At 45.5% G+C, this 17894-nt stretch overlaps 1 protein-coding gene across 3 annotated transcripts in view; it reads right to left on the bottom strand.

The window, feature by feature from the left end:
* Positions 1-8377: 8377 nt before the first annotated feature.
* Positions 8378-17894, bottom strand: part of LOC120950966 (dipeptidase 1) — a 123394-nt gene continuing 113877 nt past the window's right edge. For all 3 annotated transcript variants that reach the window (XM_049605356.1, XM_049605357.1, XM_049605358.1), the window contains 6 exons: positions 14408-14540; positions 13725-14122; positions 12464-12548; positions 11967-12042; positions 11737-11875; positions 8378-11641 (listed from right to left, as the gene is read on the bottom strand). In XM_049605356.1, the coding sequence (XP_049461313.1) occupies positions 11534-11641; positions 11737-11875; positions 11967-12042; positions 12464-12548; positions 13725-14122; positions 14408-14540 (939 nt within the window). In that variant the 3' untranslated portion in view covers positions 8378-11533. The remainder of the gene's footprint in view (positions 11642-11736; positions 11876-11966; positions 12043-12463; positions 12549-13724; positions 14123-14407; positions 14541-17894) is intronic.

Here is a 17894-nt window from a genome sequence, read left to right as displayed (position 1 = left end):
CCATAAAAGAGTAGGTTTTTAGTACAGGTTTTTCTTTTTTGTGCAGCGCAAATGAAAGTGATCGAAAACAAATGTCCTATTGCATGGTAGGAGCATCATATGGTGAGCTCTTATTGCTTTATGAACTTTCTTTTTAATATTTATTATAAAAAGGCTCCTTATTGACGTAAAACTAGGCTGATTGTAACTATCGTTGTAGTGAAGTTGATGAACCGTATTTCCTTATTTATTATAAAACCAATCAAGTTTAGTTCACTCAAAGGAGTACTTCTTGAGCACAGCAAATGGTAATTGTAGAATGAGGCTGTCAAATGAATAAATTTCCGCCCGCCGCGCGGCACTGGCACTAATTAGAAACAGTAGCGACTCTATAGCATAATCTTACCCGTCTATGTACCGCGGTGATAGCTGGAGCTCACCAGAGCGTCCTTAATGCGACAACCGGGCTGTGCAGCTCGGTAAAAGATAATCCACCGCTCTGTGCCGAAAATTATTTGCTCGGACAGTTCACGGAACATAAACAGCACTAGCACCACTCGTTAAGGAAAGTGCGGGGGCAAACGGCCCGCGAAGCAGAAAAAAGAACACCAAAGAACCGGGAAGAAACAACTAACAACACAACAACAAAAAACCAACGAAAAGAATGCAGAAACAAATGCACCACTTCCTTAACGAAGATTGTTTGAAAGAAAGTTGGTATGATGATTGGGTTAGAAATATAAATAATAACGAAAACTTGTTCAAGATCTTCCAGATACCGGAGGTGGGTTCCGAATACAGGGGGAAGGATGGGGAGGGGGAGGGGGGGGGTGTGGTACGGGTAAAGGAGTAAAAATCGGGCGAAAAATGTAGCATCAAAGGGCAAAGCTCGCGCAGCCGGGGGAGCAAAGCAAAGCTGGGGTACAGGGGATGGTGGTTTAGCAGGTCAAGATTGTGAAACTTTTGCGCGAGGAATTTGAGGAGTGAACAGAACTAAAGCATTAAGCAGGGGGGTGGGTAGTAAGCGGGTGAAAGCGTGGGTTGAAACAATGAACGAGTGGTTGGAACAGCAAGCAAAAAAAAAACTGTATATACACACAGCGAAAAGGGGAGTTCTGATGATGGAGTTGCCGTTTTTCTCATTTGTTTCATATTATTCTAGCGTGCGGAAAGTTTTATGAAAATTCCGAACAATAGCACGGGTAGTGTAGCGGCAAAGGCGCGGCAAGATGCGTTCGCTGCGATGGTGTCGAATGCGAATAACGAGCGCGAATAACCGAAGTGCGGGGCTTTTAATGTTCAGTAGGGTGAAGCTTATTATGAAACTAAGATTAGTGACGATTTGCAAATTAGTTGCAGCGTTGGTGAGCAAGGAATGTGAATATTAGGTTAAATTATTAATCACTGTTAAACGAAATTTAAGCAGAGTTTTATGTTAGAACTTTTTGTTCACTCTAGATCTTTATATTTCAATATTTTCGATTATTTTACTACACAAGCGTTTTTTTAAAGAAGATGTTTCTGCAACCTAATAAGCACTCTGCCTGTTCATTCCTTAGCTTCCAGCGCTCGTGGACAACGCTTCGCAGGCGGTAATAAAGTGCGAAACAAGCCTGCGGACCCGACGCTAAATGTTTGCTAAGAGCACCGTTCAAAGACATAATAATTCACCGTTCTTATCCTGCCGCGCCGTTCAGCGCGCTGGCCTGGCAAGCCTATCCCCTGCTGCCACTAGTGGAACAGGGCTACAGCAGCCACAAAGCGAGGGACAAAAAATATCCAACCCAACAATGCTTTCCGTAACGAAAAAGTGTGCACATTTCCTTTTTTTTTGTCTGTGTGTATGTGTGTTGCTTTGTGAGACCCTACTGAAACGCATTAACGTGGCGGCAAAAGCTGTTCACGCCATGGTGTGGAACATAGCGACAAGATGGTAGATAATTGTTTGCAGAAAACAACTGTAATTTATTATATTTATGAACTTCCATCGTGTAAGACGATGATTTTTTGTTGTTGTTGCTGCTTGCTGTTAATGTTGGCACATTGCGGATGCGGGTTGGGAAAAATGGGGCGCTCGGAGCGTTGGATTCGTTCGTTGTGGTTAAAACATTGTTTCGCTGGCGTGGAGTTTATCGTGACCGGTATGGGGCCTTTTTGTTTGCTATTGAGTTCATCACTGACACTGTATTTCTGTGCCACTTACAATGCTGTAGCTAGCAGTAACGAGACTTATCTTTTGTGGACGTTTTAACATTTAGTAACTAGCGTATGGAAGAGTTTATGAGGAAAATGTGGGAATACAAGAAAAAAAAGTTATAAAGTTTAATCATAATGTTGCTAAAGAGCAAGCAGTGTTGCATTAATGGAATATTGCTACTAGAAAGCTGGGAAGCGTTACAAAGCTTAAGACTAATAAATAATTCCATTTACGACTAAGGTATGTAGCGTGTCAAACAGTGCGCCTAAATGTATGCGCTTTGCATGGCATAAAACAACGATTATGCTGAATGGTGGTGATTTTAGTGCACCGCGGTGAAACACAAAACGTTCCAACAAAGCAGAAGAATAGAGTAAATCCAGCAAACACGAGTCGCATACATTCGCTGCTAGATAGCAATCAAACGACTCGTTTATACGATATTAATAATGAATGAACGTTTCTCTGCATGCTGGTTCACGCTTGCCATCGAGCCAAAGTTTCGCCAAGATTATGCTCGAAATGTTCTTCCCATTGGCAACTTTTGAGCTTCGTTACTTAGTAGTTAGCCGGTGTGCGCTTTGCGTTTGCAAGTGGGAACAACTTATCCGTACCTTGCGAAGGAGCCTCCCGATGATAGATATGATCAGCGTACAGCGCAAGGACACTGGAAAAAACAAGCCGCCGAGTGGACATTGGCAATACGCTTGTAACGGGGGTTTCGTTTCGCACAAGGCAAAACTTTGTCGTTGCTGCGCAGAGAGAAAGCGTGAAAGAAAGGGAGCTTCGAAGAGAGAGAGAGAGTTGTCAAATTTAATATTAATGCTTGCTGCATCAGCCTTAACACCCGTTAACCGGTACACGCGCACCGCAGGCGTCCGCGTTACACGTAGCCCGAGAACGGCATGTGTTTGCTTCGGTCTTTTCTGTCCCGGTCGAAATATGCACCGGCGGGGCGGGTTGGTCATATGTTCTGGCAAAAGTTTTGCCCGTGTACGCTGCCATTTCCCAGCCATGTGTGTGTCCGCACCGTGTGTGTATGTATGAAATGAAACGAAACGGGCTTTGGAAGATGGCACGGAATCGGATCGCAATGCTGCTGGCAGAATTATGAAGTTTTCGCCACGCTTCGGCTGCTGGAAGGACAGTTTTTGAGGGCGATGAGGTCGGTCGGGCGCTGTGTTCCTGGGTGGTGTGTGTGTGTGAGTGTAATCTTTCTACAGCCGTTGGTACTTGCCGCACGGTAAAACTTGCAAGCCGCCGCATAATTCATACAGCTGAGCGCATAACTTCGATCCCGTTCAAAGGGTTTTTACTTTGGTCAGGTTCGGAACCGGGTGCTGAGACGTATCGTCACATGCTGCGATAATAGCGGGAGCAAAAAGGAACCATGTAGTGAATGTTCATACATTTTTCATGGCACCTTAGAGTGGGTTAAACATTGCTGCTGGTGTGATGTATCTATTAGCATGAACAATGTATTTACCGGTATCGATAGCACCTGATTGGCTCGGAATTTTGAGCGCCAATTTTAGAATGTTTTTATAAAAATGGTTCATGTTTCATGCATTTTGTCGTGAAAGTGGAAAATTACATAATTATTAATCGTTTCCCGCCAACGGCTAGATTAGCCGCCGAGATGTGTATCATGCTCATGATAAATTGCTCATGAATTTCGTAATGAAACCTAGAAACCGTATCCTTTCGCAGCCAGCAACGCATTGACACTGCCATGGGAAATGGGAACGAGCGCCGTCACATTGCTCGAACGTATAGCACGACGCGCCATAACTTCCCGCGCCCGTAGCTGCAGTGGTAGTAAAGTTTCCTAGGGAACAAATCAAAGTGAGCCGGTTAGTTAGAGCATTCTTGAATAAATATGAGACATTTACGAGCTCGATACACGTGCCCTGGAAAACGTGCATCACGAGTGCGAGAGAGAGTGCGGTGACACGGACGCGCGACAAACGGAACGAAACGGCTCTGCACCAAACAGAAGAGGGCAAAAAAAAACTCTACCCCCGAAAAGCGTGTAAGTTTGCAGCTAACGAGAAAGCTTTTAGATTAATGTGCAATTTCATGCACCAGCTGCTTTCGGTACCCACGACCCAATGGTACGGCAGCTCGGCTGCGGTATGTTTTTCCTCCGCGGAGTACCATCCCTGCGGCACGGCATGGCCATCATCCCGGGAGAAGTCGAAACACAGAAGCCTCCTTGCAAGATTTGCGGAGCGCTGTGGCACTGATGTTACGGGTCCTCGGAATCGTGTATTCACACTCACCCCATGCACTCACACACACACACCACGTACACGCCCGGTTGAGTTCGGGAATGTATGTAAAGACAGGGCGCTACACCATCACGTTGAGTGGTTGTCCCGCTTGCTGCACGCTCCGAAGCGCGTACCAACGCCGTGCCTTTTCGGGGCGAACAACTCTGCAGCGGCGAAAAATGACATCGTCATTGGTTAGTGCTGGCCTATTTACAATGGGGAAACGTTTCGCAATCATGTCGCGCCAGCATCAGCACCCGTAGCCAGCCGCAGTCGTAACATTAGGTGAAACCTTAAGTGTTGAGAGTGACAAATTTTACACCCTGCACCTCATGGTTTCGGTTCACCCGGACGGGCGGGCGTCAGTAAGGTTCGGTAGCTGGCAAAGAGCCTTTGTTTATCCTACAAATGACGATCATTAGGAACGGAATGGATGGTTTTGCAGGGGGTAAATGATTGACTGATAGAAATGATAAGAAACTGGCAACGTAGATGGTTATAGTTATGGAAGTGTCAGCTGTGATACGGAATGTATTGTTTGCACGGTATTTAAATATGCATGAGAAAGAAATAACTATTCGACGGGCATGAATGATGGTTTGGTTATCGTGTACGGGAATACCCGGCCCTGCAGCGCAGCTTCCATAGTAACGCACGCAGTACAGCTGCTGCACCGGAGATGACGTTTCCAGCGGCAGACAGTATATCCTGCTTTTCATTTGATCACACCTTCGCTGCACCGCGAGTACCTGTCATGGTTTCGGAAATAAAAGAAATCCAATGATTTTGCGTGGTTCTGTTGGCTTTGCGATGTGGCCTCGACAGAATGCAGCAACGCTTCATGTCATACGTCATAAGTGTCATGTCGTGGGTTTTTTTTCTTCTTTCGCTGAAGAGCATCAGAGGATGAGTTTTGACCTATGATTGGTTTTGTGAGGATGGAATGTCAAAATCTTGGAAATAGTGAAATGTATTTTCTGAAATGAAAAAAAAGGACTCATCCACACACACACACACACATACACACACACACACGCGGACAATGGATGAGATTTTCCAATGTTTGATGGTGGATGCATTTCATGTTTCCATGTATTGGATGCGATGTACGATATTTTGACACAGTCATTTCCAGGTACATATCCGTAGAAGATAAAAAGATGTTGCATTTGGAATTAAGCGTTGATCCGAATGAATATTATACCATCAAAGTATTATTTGGACTTTTTTTTCGTAGCTAATGGCTACTAAGCCGATGCACAATCAGAAAAATAAATGTCCGTTGAAATACGCCTAAAACTATGCAACCGTATCAATGTTGCTTTGTTAATCCGTTACTCCACATATTTTTGCTCATTAATTCACTGTTTGATAAAAAAAATTATAACAGTTTCTATGTGTTTTTTCGTCGAATTCATCTTTGATCGAGATGAGTATTGGTCATTTTCCCACATTTACGTAGCGACTGCATAGATATGTATTAAATTTGGATTTTATAAAATTTGATTCGGAAAAAGTTGTTGGTGTTTATTTTCAATCAAAAATAATCTATTGCCATTTTCGCTGTACGATTTCCCTGTACTATTTCTAGTGTAATTACGAAAAATAAAATACTGAGCCATATGGTTTAGGCCTCCTTGTTTGCCAACCATGTAACATTAATGCTGGAAATAGCAAAACGTGAACAAACTTTCAAACACCGACAGCATCCTTTTCCATTACCGAAAATATAATAGCGAGCCCATAAAGCCCGGCTATGTTTCAGTGTCATGCCAGCCCAGGAGCACTGGACACAGCGGCCCAACCAGGAACGTGTGTGTTTCTCGTGCTAGAAAGCATTTACGAGCAAAAACAAAAAAAAAAACTAAACACTCTGTACACTCTCGGTACTCGGGCACGGGCACGTAGAATCCATTGAAAGCTTCCAGTAATGAGCACACTCCACCTAGCAGTAACCGAATCCGGCCAGCTTTTAGCACCCTGCAAGCGTTTCCCCCCGCAAAGATGGTATGGTCCCGCAAGTTGTAGCACAATTTCACATCTTCGAAATCCGTCTACGATCCTTTAGTTCGAATACATGGCGTCTACATGCTTCGAATACATGGCATCCTAGCGGCACAGGAAGCAGTGGCAGTCCAACCGTAGACGGATGGTTTGTGCAACGGTTCTGTTGCCTGTGTAGATTGTACAGCTCAAACAGTGCTGGAGCAATGTGTTTCAACTCTTCTACGAGTGCTCGCGAGCCCAAGCTACGTTAACCGAAAGCAAGAACCAAAAACCGTCGGGAAAGATTCGCTATTTTGCTACCACTTTTTGCCACCGTTCTATGTGTGCGTGTGTTTGGTTCTAGGATAGGATATATTGGACGTATGAATGGCTTTTGGTTTGGATGGTTAAAGGACACGCCAACAAACCAACACGGAACCGTGCCGGATTTTCCGGATTTCTTGTGCACATTTTCACGTTTCCACTTCATTTATTTACGCTTCGCATCGGTATTGGGGCACGGTTTGTGTTAGTATGAGCAAAAATGTTGCTCTGGCCTTCGTTGGTTCTCCACCTTTGAAGGCGTGATCCATCGCAGCAGGGATGGCGGTGATGTGCTTTCGGCAGAGCGAGCTCAAAACAACAAGAAGCGTAAGCCCATCTCGTACCGTCTTCCCGTGCGGTCGAAAGATGACTGATTATGGGGAAGAAATTGAATCGGATTGGGGAATTCCCGTTTCCCGATATTACACGTATTAAGGCCGTATTTTGCAAAAAAAAGACGGTACAAATGAGAAACGGATGTTGTTGAAAGGTTGTTAAACGGGGAATGGAGAGATGATGTTTTTTTTTTCCTGTCAGATGTACGGTGCTACACGAAATGGAAAGCAATACGTTGTCGGTTGTCGGTAGGTGGTTCGATCTGTTTCACGGTTCACTGGGCGGCTCGGCATAAAATAATTGCGCGACTGCGGTGTAAGTGACAATAATGGGAATGAGGGCGAAACAAATGGTTTTTGATAAAATTTCCAGCAAATTTCTGTTTCCTGATTCCTGTGACCGGTTGATTGGTTCGGAACGAGTTACAACTCACACTGCTGGCTTCAGCAGTAGCTGCGGCAGTTCGGGCTTTAACGGGAACCATTTTGCGCTGTGTGTTTGGCGAGCTTTTGTATGACTTCTCACGCACAGCTCCTTAAAATCGCGCCCCACCAGACGGAAACCCACGTATACCCACGATGATGATGATGGATTCATGATCATGCAAAAACACGATGCCACCGTTTATCGACCGGGGCTAAATAGAAATGGTTCGTTGGACGGTTTTCCACCGTATTTACAACGTCGAACCATCATCACGCCAGGCGACGGCACGTTTCGACCCAAGGCAAACAGGCTAGCAAGCTGCAAACGAGGAACGATGGTACGATGGCGCTAAGGGAAGCTACCCTCCGTCCCAGCAGCGTTCGATGGATGGCAGTTCCGATACGGTGTCTCGAAGCATTCGGCCCCGCTCTAAGGGCGTACCCGGGGGCGACGATGATTGATGAGGAAAATGAATGGAAATGAAAGGATCAGAGCGAAGGGTATCGTTCATCGTCGTCCATTGCAGGCGTATCGTTTTGGGGGGAGAGAAGCAGACAGGAATCGGTTGTTCGGATACATTTTCGACCAAGATTTATGGGCGTGCTGGCCGACCCGCATAAGTTTGCTGCATTTCCGGTACCGTTTTTCTTGATCGTGCTGCCGTATTTCAATGCCGCTTGCTGGTGGATGTCAGGACGGGGAAGAGAGAGAACAGGGTGCAGTTGGTGCTATTTAAGAAGCGATGAAAATCATTTGCGTGATTTTCACATCACTTTGCTGCCGCGCGTACCATGCTTATCTGCCCTGAAAGTGTCACCAGCAAGTGAAGCAAAGTGAAAGAGAAATTCAACGCAAGTTTGATTGTTGATGTGACTTTTAAATGTTTATTAAACAATTTACTTATAGCCTCTCGTTACCCTCCCTTTCCCAACAGTTGTAATCTTTTTGCTTTGTTTTCTTTGTTTAGTTAGTGTTATTCGCTATCTCTCGCTTTCCACTCTAGATATATTGTTTTACTCCTCCTCCTTTTGTTCATTATTTCCACTTGAATCGCGAAGAAGGTTAGCTTTGGTATATTCTTAATCTTTCCCGCGTTTCCCCAACGCCCTCAGCTGTGTCCCCTTTTTTACTTTGCATGAATCTTTTGTACACTTTTGTGTCTCCCGCAAACGTTGCCAACTCTTACGCTCTTGGTCTCGTTTTCCCTTATGGATAAATATATATATAATACTACAAAACCGAACTTCATTTGGCATCCTGTTGAGGGGGAGGAAAAAGAACCTATGAAAATGAGCGGAAGTGTCGGATGGCAATGTTGATGGTCGTCAAAGGTGGTGTGGCGTAAAAAACAGGGTTCCTCGCACGGTCGGCTGTAGTGAGCTTTCGATCGTTCACTAATATCGAGTATCGAACTGATTGTGGCAGACAATCGGGCTACAGGAAGGGGGAGCGCCTTTTGTTTGGAGAGTTACATTGGGTTTGTACGGTTGCTACTAGTTTAAATTCATATCGATCGTTTTTGACAGTAAAGTACATATAATACAACGTGGGTTTTCAGTTTTCGTTCTGCTCAGTGTGGTTGCTTTCTGCTTCAAATACGCTACTGTACACAAAACACTTTGCTTAGTTATTTTGTTCGCGTGTAAGTGCTTTGTCCCTTTTACGCTACAAATCTTGAACGGATTGGTGAGCTGAATCGTTCCCCTTAATCTCACCCTAATAGACACAACTCGCCAACGACGGGCTGGATGGGCTGGTCGGTCAGCTGCGTCAAGCTGCGCTTTAAGCTGTCAACAAAATATGAGTGAATTTATAAATGCATGGGCTTTCACCAGACCTCACCTACAAGCTGATCAATGTTTACCGCCAATCCAGCTTTCCTTCACCTGATTCGTAAACGGTGCCAGTAATGATCGGTGCAACCCATTTGCAGCCATAACAGTTCCATTTGAAACTGTGTAATGCCCAAAAGGGGGAAAAGCAACAAACAATAAAGGGAAAACAACCGCCATAATCTTTTGACCCGATTCTTCACCGTGCATTGTGCGGTGGTGATGATGATGGTGGTGCATAAATCTGCTTTCAACCATTGTGCCGTGATAAATCAATCAGCTGTCCATTGATCCTGCCCCGGGATGTCCGGAAGAGAGCGGGGAGTATGCAAACAACCGCAATTTACCTAGTGGATGTTTTTGTTCTTTGCTTCACTGCGGTAGGATGGAGCTGTGGTGATTTAATGTGTTTTATTACTCACACACACACACACACACACAGACATACACATACAAGCGCTCGTTAGTGGTGGGTCACCTGTTTTGATGGGTTGATAGTTAAAGATGATGGATGTAAATGGAAACTCGCGCTCACTGCAGGTTGTGGGAAAGCATTAATGGATGTAACGGTGAGCAGTGATTCGAGGATGGAAGGAAGTGTTACGCGTATCGTTGCATTTATTACACTACTATGCCTATGTACAAACTGTTTAGTTGGCGCTATGCATTCAATTTACAGGAACATGTGGTGTAGGAGGATGGATGAATTGTGCCATTTTCTGTAACAAGCGTTTGTGGCATTGGTTGCACAATTGCAGACAAATTGGAGCAATAAATGTTTATGTGTGTGTGTGTCTGTGTATGTGTTTGTATGAAAAAGAGAGAGATAGCAAGAGTGATTAAAAATGAACTGAACATTAGGGGCATAGTGGAAGCATTAAAAAAATGATCCTCAAGGTACAAGGAAAGGGAAAAAAGGGAACGCTTTGTACGCTTGCTGTTTGCTGCAAGTGTAGTTGTTTAAGCTGGGCTTTTCTTTTCAATATAACTTTATCACATTTCGATTTGACGAGTTTTGATCTCCACCTGTCTCGTGCTGTGACCAACGTGGAGAACACAACGAAGAAAACGAGTGTTTTGGGAAGAGTGTTTGTGTGAGGAGTTGTGTGTGGGCCGTTTGATCGATCGGTTTGTTCGTTGCTCGACAAGGGACAGCTGATTGATTGTTCTACACCGGTAAGAAGCGAACGCGGGAATAATAAATGAGCGCTTGAATTTAAACCTTAGCGTTTCTGCTGACCGGACCATTGTAAACCAACCCCGTACCGTCGGATCTCAGTTTGCGCTGTAGCGATTCGCTCCCAATCCGCCCTAAACCGTTTCGTTCCGCTTGTAGTGTCGTTTATCACTTGCTACATGATAGTGTATGTACATGTGGGTTTGTTTTTATCGGTTTTTTTGCTGCTACGATACTATTACATCTACCTTACCAATTGAAGCTAACTCCGTTGAAACGGCTGAAGATTTGATCGTGATGCAGACGCTCCTCTGCCAAAGCGTCGATCGGTGTGCGGCTACTGCGCGGAACAAATCGATACCTTGTTCGATGCTGCCGGAAGCGTATCCCTTCGAGACGGAACAACGGCTAGAACTATTAAAGACAAACTACCTTCGTGACGCTTTGCGTTCAGTAACGGTTTGGTGGCCGTTTGTCGCTCTTACTTTGTTACAATTTTGATGCTGATGGATGAACAAAAACTGTCATCCCCCCACTTGGAACTGTTGGAGAGAGTGAAGTCTTGTCTGGAAGGGGACAAATAAACCGGATTGCGAGATCTTATCGTACCCTGCAATTTGTAGTGCGAGCGTTTCCTTCGTAACCCTCCCGTTGTGTCGCTGTGTCGGTAACTTACTACCAAATTACTATGAGTTACTGTGAGTGTGTGTGTGTGTGTGTCGGTTTGTGTATCTGTGTGATATGCAATAAAATGGCGAAACCATTTGGTCGGGTTTCGCTTCGTCCATGCGCGGAAGTTCGTCGGCTGCTGCTGCTGCTGCCCGAGTAGTTTGGCGTACGGGTGTTTCCCAGGGCGCTCTAATCTGCCGTCAGCCTCAGCGGTCGGCAGCCGGGTTCAGCCGGTGTTACCGCAGTCGCGGGCACACGGTTCTGGTGGATTGGTTCGATGGTGAGTGGTGGAAGCAGTGGAAGGGGCACGGTCGTCCGAACCGGTCGCACTTCATCACGTACGCGGCCCCGAGTAGCGGCAGTACGAGCGGCCGAGAATGTCTTCCGGCGGTATCGATTGGTCGATGGGAAGCATTCCCTGGGCTTCGAGCTGATCCCGTACCTGCCCAGAGTGGAAGCAGAAGAGAGAGAGGAGAAACCCCTTTTAACTGAGAAACAAGTGGTGAGGCAGGATACACCTCGGCGGCCGCCACTTACCTGCTCCACCTGTCGAAACACCCGTATAAGATTTCTACCGGCCAGCTTCGCTATGTCCTCCTCGGTCCACCGTTCTGATTCTAGCAGTTCTGCGAACAGGTAAGGATACCTGGAGACATCCTCCAAACCTTGCGGCACTCTGCGGGATCGGGATTGCGCGTACGGTGCGTTACGCGGTTAGTGTTAGTGAGTGCTAGTGCAGCGGGTAGTCAAACAGTGTCGCTACTTACAAATTGACCCCATCGTATCCGGCCCCTATACCGACGTGGTCGACCCCGGCCACATCTCGGATGTGATTAATGTGAGCTGTGTGGGAAAGCGAGCAAGAACATTCGCGTTGCGTTATTGTGCAAGTTCTTGTTTTGTGTTTGAGAGTGTTTGCCGTTAAGGTGTCCAGAATGCTTCAGAATGCGTTGAGAATCTGAAATTTATAATCCAATTTCAACTCCCACCCTCCTCAGTGTACACACGAGCACGGAAATTGAGTTGCACCATACGTTAGCCATTTTAATGACTCTTCTAGTGGGCGTGTTTTTTGTGAGTTTTTTTCTGATTTTTTTTACCTCACCCAAAATCCGGTCACAAAACAGCCGGGTTAGCCGTCGTTTTTGCCATCGCTCCCTCCCATGGCAAAGGGCAGAGGTTTTGGGTTATACCAGGGGGTACAGGGTTTCACAATTTTGGGCTGTGCATTAGAAGCATTCGTGGACGAGCGGTCCATACTCACCAACTACATCCTTGAGCGTTGCCTTTTCACCACAGCTCACAAAATGGGGATAGAATGCAACCATCACGAGACCACCGTTAACGGCCTGCATTTCGGTGGGGCAGGGTGGTTTGAGACGAACGCGTTTGTCCGCGGGTAGAAGCGGCAGGGTAGAAGTATTGTCCAGCACACACCGGTTGAGCGAGTGACGGCAAATTGAGAGCGGAAATTGGTTTTTCCCGTAGTTCCCGTTGTCATTGTGTCCGGTGTCGGTGTGTCGGTCGATGCCGATGGATGCCGAGTACGTCCGGAGTGGGTTGCAAAAAATAGGAGAAAAAAAAGCAAAAAAAAAGTGCATTATAGAACGGACGTAGGTGATGTCGCTTGTTGTTGTTTTTATAGCTGCGTGTTTTTTTGCTTCTTTCGTTTGTTTCTTTGCGTACGCTCTCGTTTGAAGAAAGGTGTCCGTTTTCGAACCTTTCCCCAGCAGCAGAAATCCATAATGAACGCATGGACCAAAGCGGCCCGGCCGGTTTGCCCGTTCACACTGAAATATTCATATTTTTGTGCTGATTTTTAATTAATTTCTTGTTATTCTTTTGCGACCGGCGCAGAGCCGATGGTGGAGCGATTTCGATGCCGTCGATAAAGAAGTGGCAAAAGAACGGAGCGCTACGCTTGCTGCGCAGCACTGGCACGAGCAGGGAGGGGAGGCGCTAAAACAGAGGGAATGTCAACGCAAGAAGCACATGCCTGCGCGAGCGCAACGGCTACGGCTATATTAAATTTCATCAAATTATGCAAATATTTTGGATCGTCACTGGTCTGGCAAGTCTGGCTAGCCGCGGTTCATGGAAGGCCAGCAGCAGCAGCAGCAGCAACAGCAGGAGCAACCGCCAGCAGCGGTAGTAGTACCGATGAATAAGAAATGCCGTTTTAAAAATCCAACAATATAGAATGGGAAAAATAATACCCGCCAGACCAAAGTCCGAGACGCTTAGTGGGGTGGGTGAGTGGTCACGTGATTATGAAGCGCGTGGCTAGGGCGAAGGGTGCCATTGTGTGAGAGAGAGAGTGTGCTAAATTATTTCAATGTGGACCGAGTGTCCACCGTCTACCGGCGCAATATGGGATGGATTTTCATTTTAATTTGCTTTGGCTGGCTAAGTTCATTAGCGCCGGGGACCGGTTTTTAATTGGATCCGTCCCACCCGCCCGAGGGCGGGAAGCGATCGCGCGAGATCGAGAACGCAAACAAAACCAGCAGGGGCACCGCACTTACGATTCGCTTCAGCACATGGTCCGGGACGTTGCGCGAGCTGTTGCAGATGGCATGGGCGGAGGAGTGCGAAAAGATGACCGGTGCCTTCGAGGTGGCCAGCGCATCCAGCATCGTCGGCACGGAGACGTGCGACAGGTCCACGATCATGCCGAGCCGATTCATCTCGGTCACGACGAGCGTGCCGAAGTGGGAGAGGCCCCCGATGTGGGGCACCCGGCCCGGCTCATCAACTTTGCAGCAGTCCGCCCACGGCGTGTTGCACGTGTGCGTGAGGGTGAGATAGCGGGCGCCGAGCTGGTAGAACGTGCGCAACACACCGAGGCTGGTGCCGATCGAGTGGCCGCCCTCGATCCCGATCAGGCTGGCCAGCTTGCCGGAGCGATGGCTCTCCTCGATGCCTGTGATGAGTTTGGTGAATGGAGAGAGAGAGAGAGAAAGAGGAACAACTCATTAGAAATGATTGTATTTGTAAATAATAGAAAATAAACAACAAAAATTATATACGAAGCGTTAGTTTGCTTGTCGCAAACGTTTGAAGGGACATTGTGTAATGTGGATTTTATACATTTAGGCGTTTAAATCAGCGCAACCGAAAAAAACGAATGTACTCTATATTGCCGTTTGCCACGTAAACGAGTCGAGTTATTGCTTGCAGAAGGAATGAGCTGCCGCAAAGTACTTACCATCGGCCGTCGTCACCAGGGCCATGTGCTGCGGGTAAAGGTTTACTAGCCGGCGGATGAGATCGATCTGCTCCAGCGTTAATTGCACTGCGTCCAAATGTTGCGACGAGCAGGGCGCATAGGCCGACCAGAACTGGAAGGAAACAAAAACGGCACCAAGCGAAGAATGCTTAATAGAACCATCCATAAACGGAAGCGGTTATGGTACGGGAACAGCGGCAGGTTGCGTACGAGACGCTCGCATAAACCACAGGGCCCGGCCCCTGCCGGCTGCCGCTGACACGGAACAAAAACGGAATGAAAACGAGCAGATCAAACATTTGCTCAGCTCATGCTCCCGGCACGCAATCACGAAGCGGTCGTAAATTTTTGCAGTACTCCGCATCGGAAGCAGGAAGTCGATATCCGCACCGCGGGTGCGCTACAGCAAGTGAAGAAGCACAGCACAGTGGTACAGTTGCGTGTAAAATGATTTACGCGCGTCGGTTCGGGTCGCTCAGGAGGGAAGAGACTTCGTCGTGGGGGAGGAGGGAAGGGGGAAGAAATCATAAAACATAAAGCAAAGCGTCATGTCGGATGTGTTGTCCATGCCGGGTGACACAGCAAGGCAAGCCACGGTGCGACGACAGGGTGAGAAATTTACTTAGAGTTAATTGACTACTCGCACCGAGGTTAAATAGATGCCGTTTGGCCATGTTTCTCGGGCACAGCTTGGGAGCAAATGTACGGTCGAAAGATAGGGTGGATAGCAGGCGGATGGAGTGAGTTGAAGAGTTTCGCAATAGGACAAACTTCCCTGGCACAAGACAAGTTCTCTGCCACTGGAGCGTTAGTCTCACGACACTTTCCGATGATAAGGACAATCACGAAGCATAAAGATAACATTAGCAAAACCACCTTCGCAGCCAAACTTTGAGGGCTTCAGTGTTTGACCTTTTACTCGACGCCCGGTTCCCGGTTTGTTCGCAGTTGGTTTCACCTCCTTCATCTGTCTTCGCAGGCCGGCAAACAGAGAGAAAGGGAAAGCCAAACAAAGCAAAACAACGCACAAAAAAAAAGAACCACTCAGTGAAGCCAGCGGTAAAGAACCAGAGATGAAGTTGGTTCCGAGATTGAAAGAAGATTGGACCGTCATTGTCGTCTCAAGGGGACAATCAGGGCAGAAGTCGTCCCGCTCGGGCCCTTCAGCCCCAAAAGCAAACGAAAGGCGGCAAACGCGCTCGGCACACACACACACACCCACACAAACTCAATTCTGACCTTACTCTTGCCAACCACGACGGTGCCGGAAAAATTGAAGAAGGTAGTCGCCGTAGTTGCGGTTTGGCTTCGTTTGCATAAGGGGCGCTTTTTTGCTGCTGCGGGGCCCCACTTCTCGGTACACTCCGCCCGGAGACAAACGTCCGATTTCTAACACCTCACCATATCTTGGAGGTGTGTTTCATGCACGAGGGGAATGGTTGGCTTTTTTTATTACTCATGCAAAATGAATTATTTATTCTGCTCTCAAGAGCCCACTGCTCGAAGACGGCTCGAAGACGGCGCACCGATGGCCGGCTTCTGGCAGTGGCAAAATGGCACCCTGGACTCTAGCGGTGCTGGTGTGCGAAGCCCATAGAGCGTGAGAGAGTCATTTAATTTTTATGACTATCCTACTGATTGAGCGTTTTATCTTCAATTAAAAGGGTTGGCATTGGGTTCGGTTGTGCATTGTTTACTTTTGATTGTTTGGTTTAAGCATTGCCGACAGGGGAGACAGTGTCGAAGAAGAGAGTTAATGCTTGGATTGTGAGCAAATACAATAAACAAAAAAACAAACAAAAAGGTATTTCATGCGCAAACCTATGTTAAAGGAAAGCTTTGACGTGCTAGCTTGAAGATATACTCTAATTCTTGTAGATAGGCACTTCAATCGAGTCATGAAACAAAATTTAGCTTCCATTGTATGCTCACTGCTAATGGAACAATGGAATTTACGTTATACCAGATTGCGAAAAATTGTTTTGTGCAGATGATATGAAAATGTTCCTACCGGTATCAGATCAAACCGATTGTTTTACTCTTCAAAACTGTTTAACTCGATTTAACTCATGGTGTAATTCAAATTGTATACGTCTCAACATATCTAATTGCTCTGTTATATTTTACACTAGAAAAAGATCTCCCATTATTTGCGATTATAAAATTGATGATAGATCAGTGCCGCATAAAAATGTGATCCGCGATTAAGGCGTTCGTTTAGATATCAGACTAACGTTACAGAACCACTATGAAGCAATAATTTCAAAAGCTTTCCGTTTGTTAGGATTCATTTTGCGTGTTGCGAAAGACTTCAAAGATCCACGCAATTGTGCAATTGTCCGTCCTACCTTAGAATTTGCTAGTATTATTTGGACTCCGACACAGCAATATTTAATAGATAGGCTTAAATCGGTTCAACGCAAGCTTACTCGTTCATTTTTTTATCGTCTCCCGTGGTGTCGTAATTATGTTTGTCCTGGTCTTTAGACGCCCCGTCAATTCTGAGTAAATTGAACTTTCAGGCCCCCAGTAGAATGTTAAGAACCAGGACATTATTCAACATAGAATTCAGATCGACTAATTTTGGATCTAACGATCCTTTATTAAAAATGATAAGTGCCTATAACTTGCTAGGAAACAATGTCGACTTGAACTTAAACTTAAACAATTTACGGACCTTTTTACATAGCTTAGTATGACGCATCCACAGTTCATGTTGTTGTTTTTTTAATTTTATTTGGTTGATTGACAGTTAAACTTCTAATGTTTTTTGATGCGTTTTTGTTAGCACTGTTCTTTAGCATTAATTATAGAAATAAGTATGTTATGTAAGCTTATGCCAGCTGGATAACTTTCGGAATAATAATAATAATAATAATGATGATAATAATAATAATAATAATAATAATAATAATAATAATAATAATAATAATAATAATAATAATAATAATAATAATAATAATAATAATAATAATAATAATAATAATAATAATAATAATAATAATAATAATAATAATAATAATAATAATAATAATAATAATAATAATAATAATAATAATAATAATAATAATAATAATAATAATAATAATAATAATAATAATGTAGGTATGTTGACGCTTGCGATTGAATTTTTTCGTTTAAATGATATTATTTTCTTCAAAGGCTCACTTTTCTCACTTGAATCACATTTCATCAACGTGTAAAAACGTTCATCCATCCTTCGATTTGGTACGGTGAAGAACCATCCTTCTCTCCCAATGAAACCGTCCTTCCGTTCGTTCGGTCGTTCGTCGTTCGTTCATCCAGTCAGCACAAATTAAACGCACTCATTATACGACTGGCACGGCTCCATCGCGTCGTACCCACGGCTCGATCGCAGCGGAACGACGCGGTGATAAAGAGGATGAAGTTTTCGTGTCGAATTTAAAGCATCGTGCAAAAGCAAACAAGCTTACAACGTCAACTT

The sequence above is a fragment of the Anopheles coluzzii genome, chromosome 2, assembly GCF_943734685.1.
Source record: "Anopheles coluzzii chromosome 2, AcolN3, whole genome shotgun sequence".
Classification (NCBI taxonomy): Eukaryota; Metazoa; Arthropoda; class Insecta; order Diptera; family Culicidae; genus Anopheles; species Anopheles coluzzii.
Note: the sequence above shows the minus strand (reverse complement) of the source record. Positions and strands in the feature narration are given on the sequence as shown.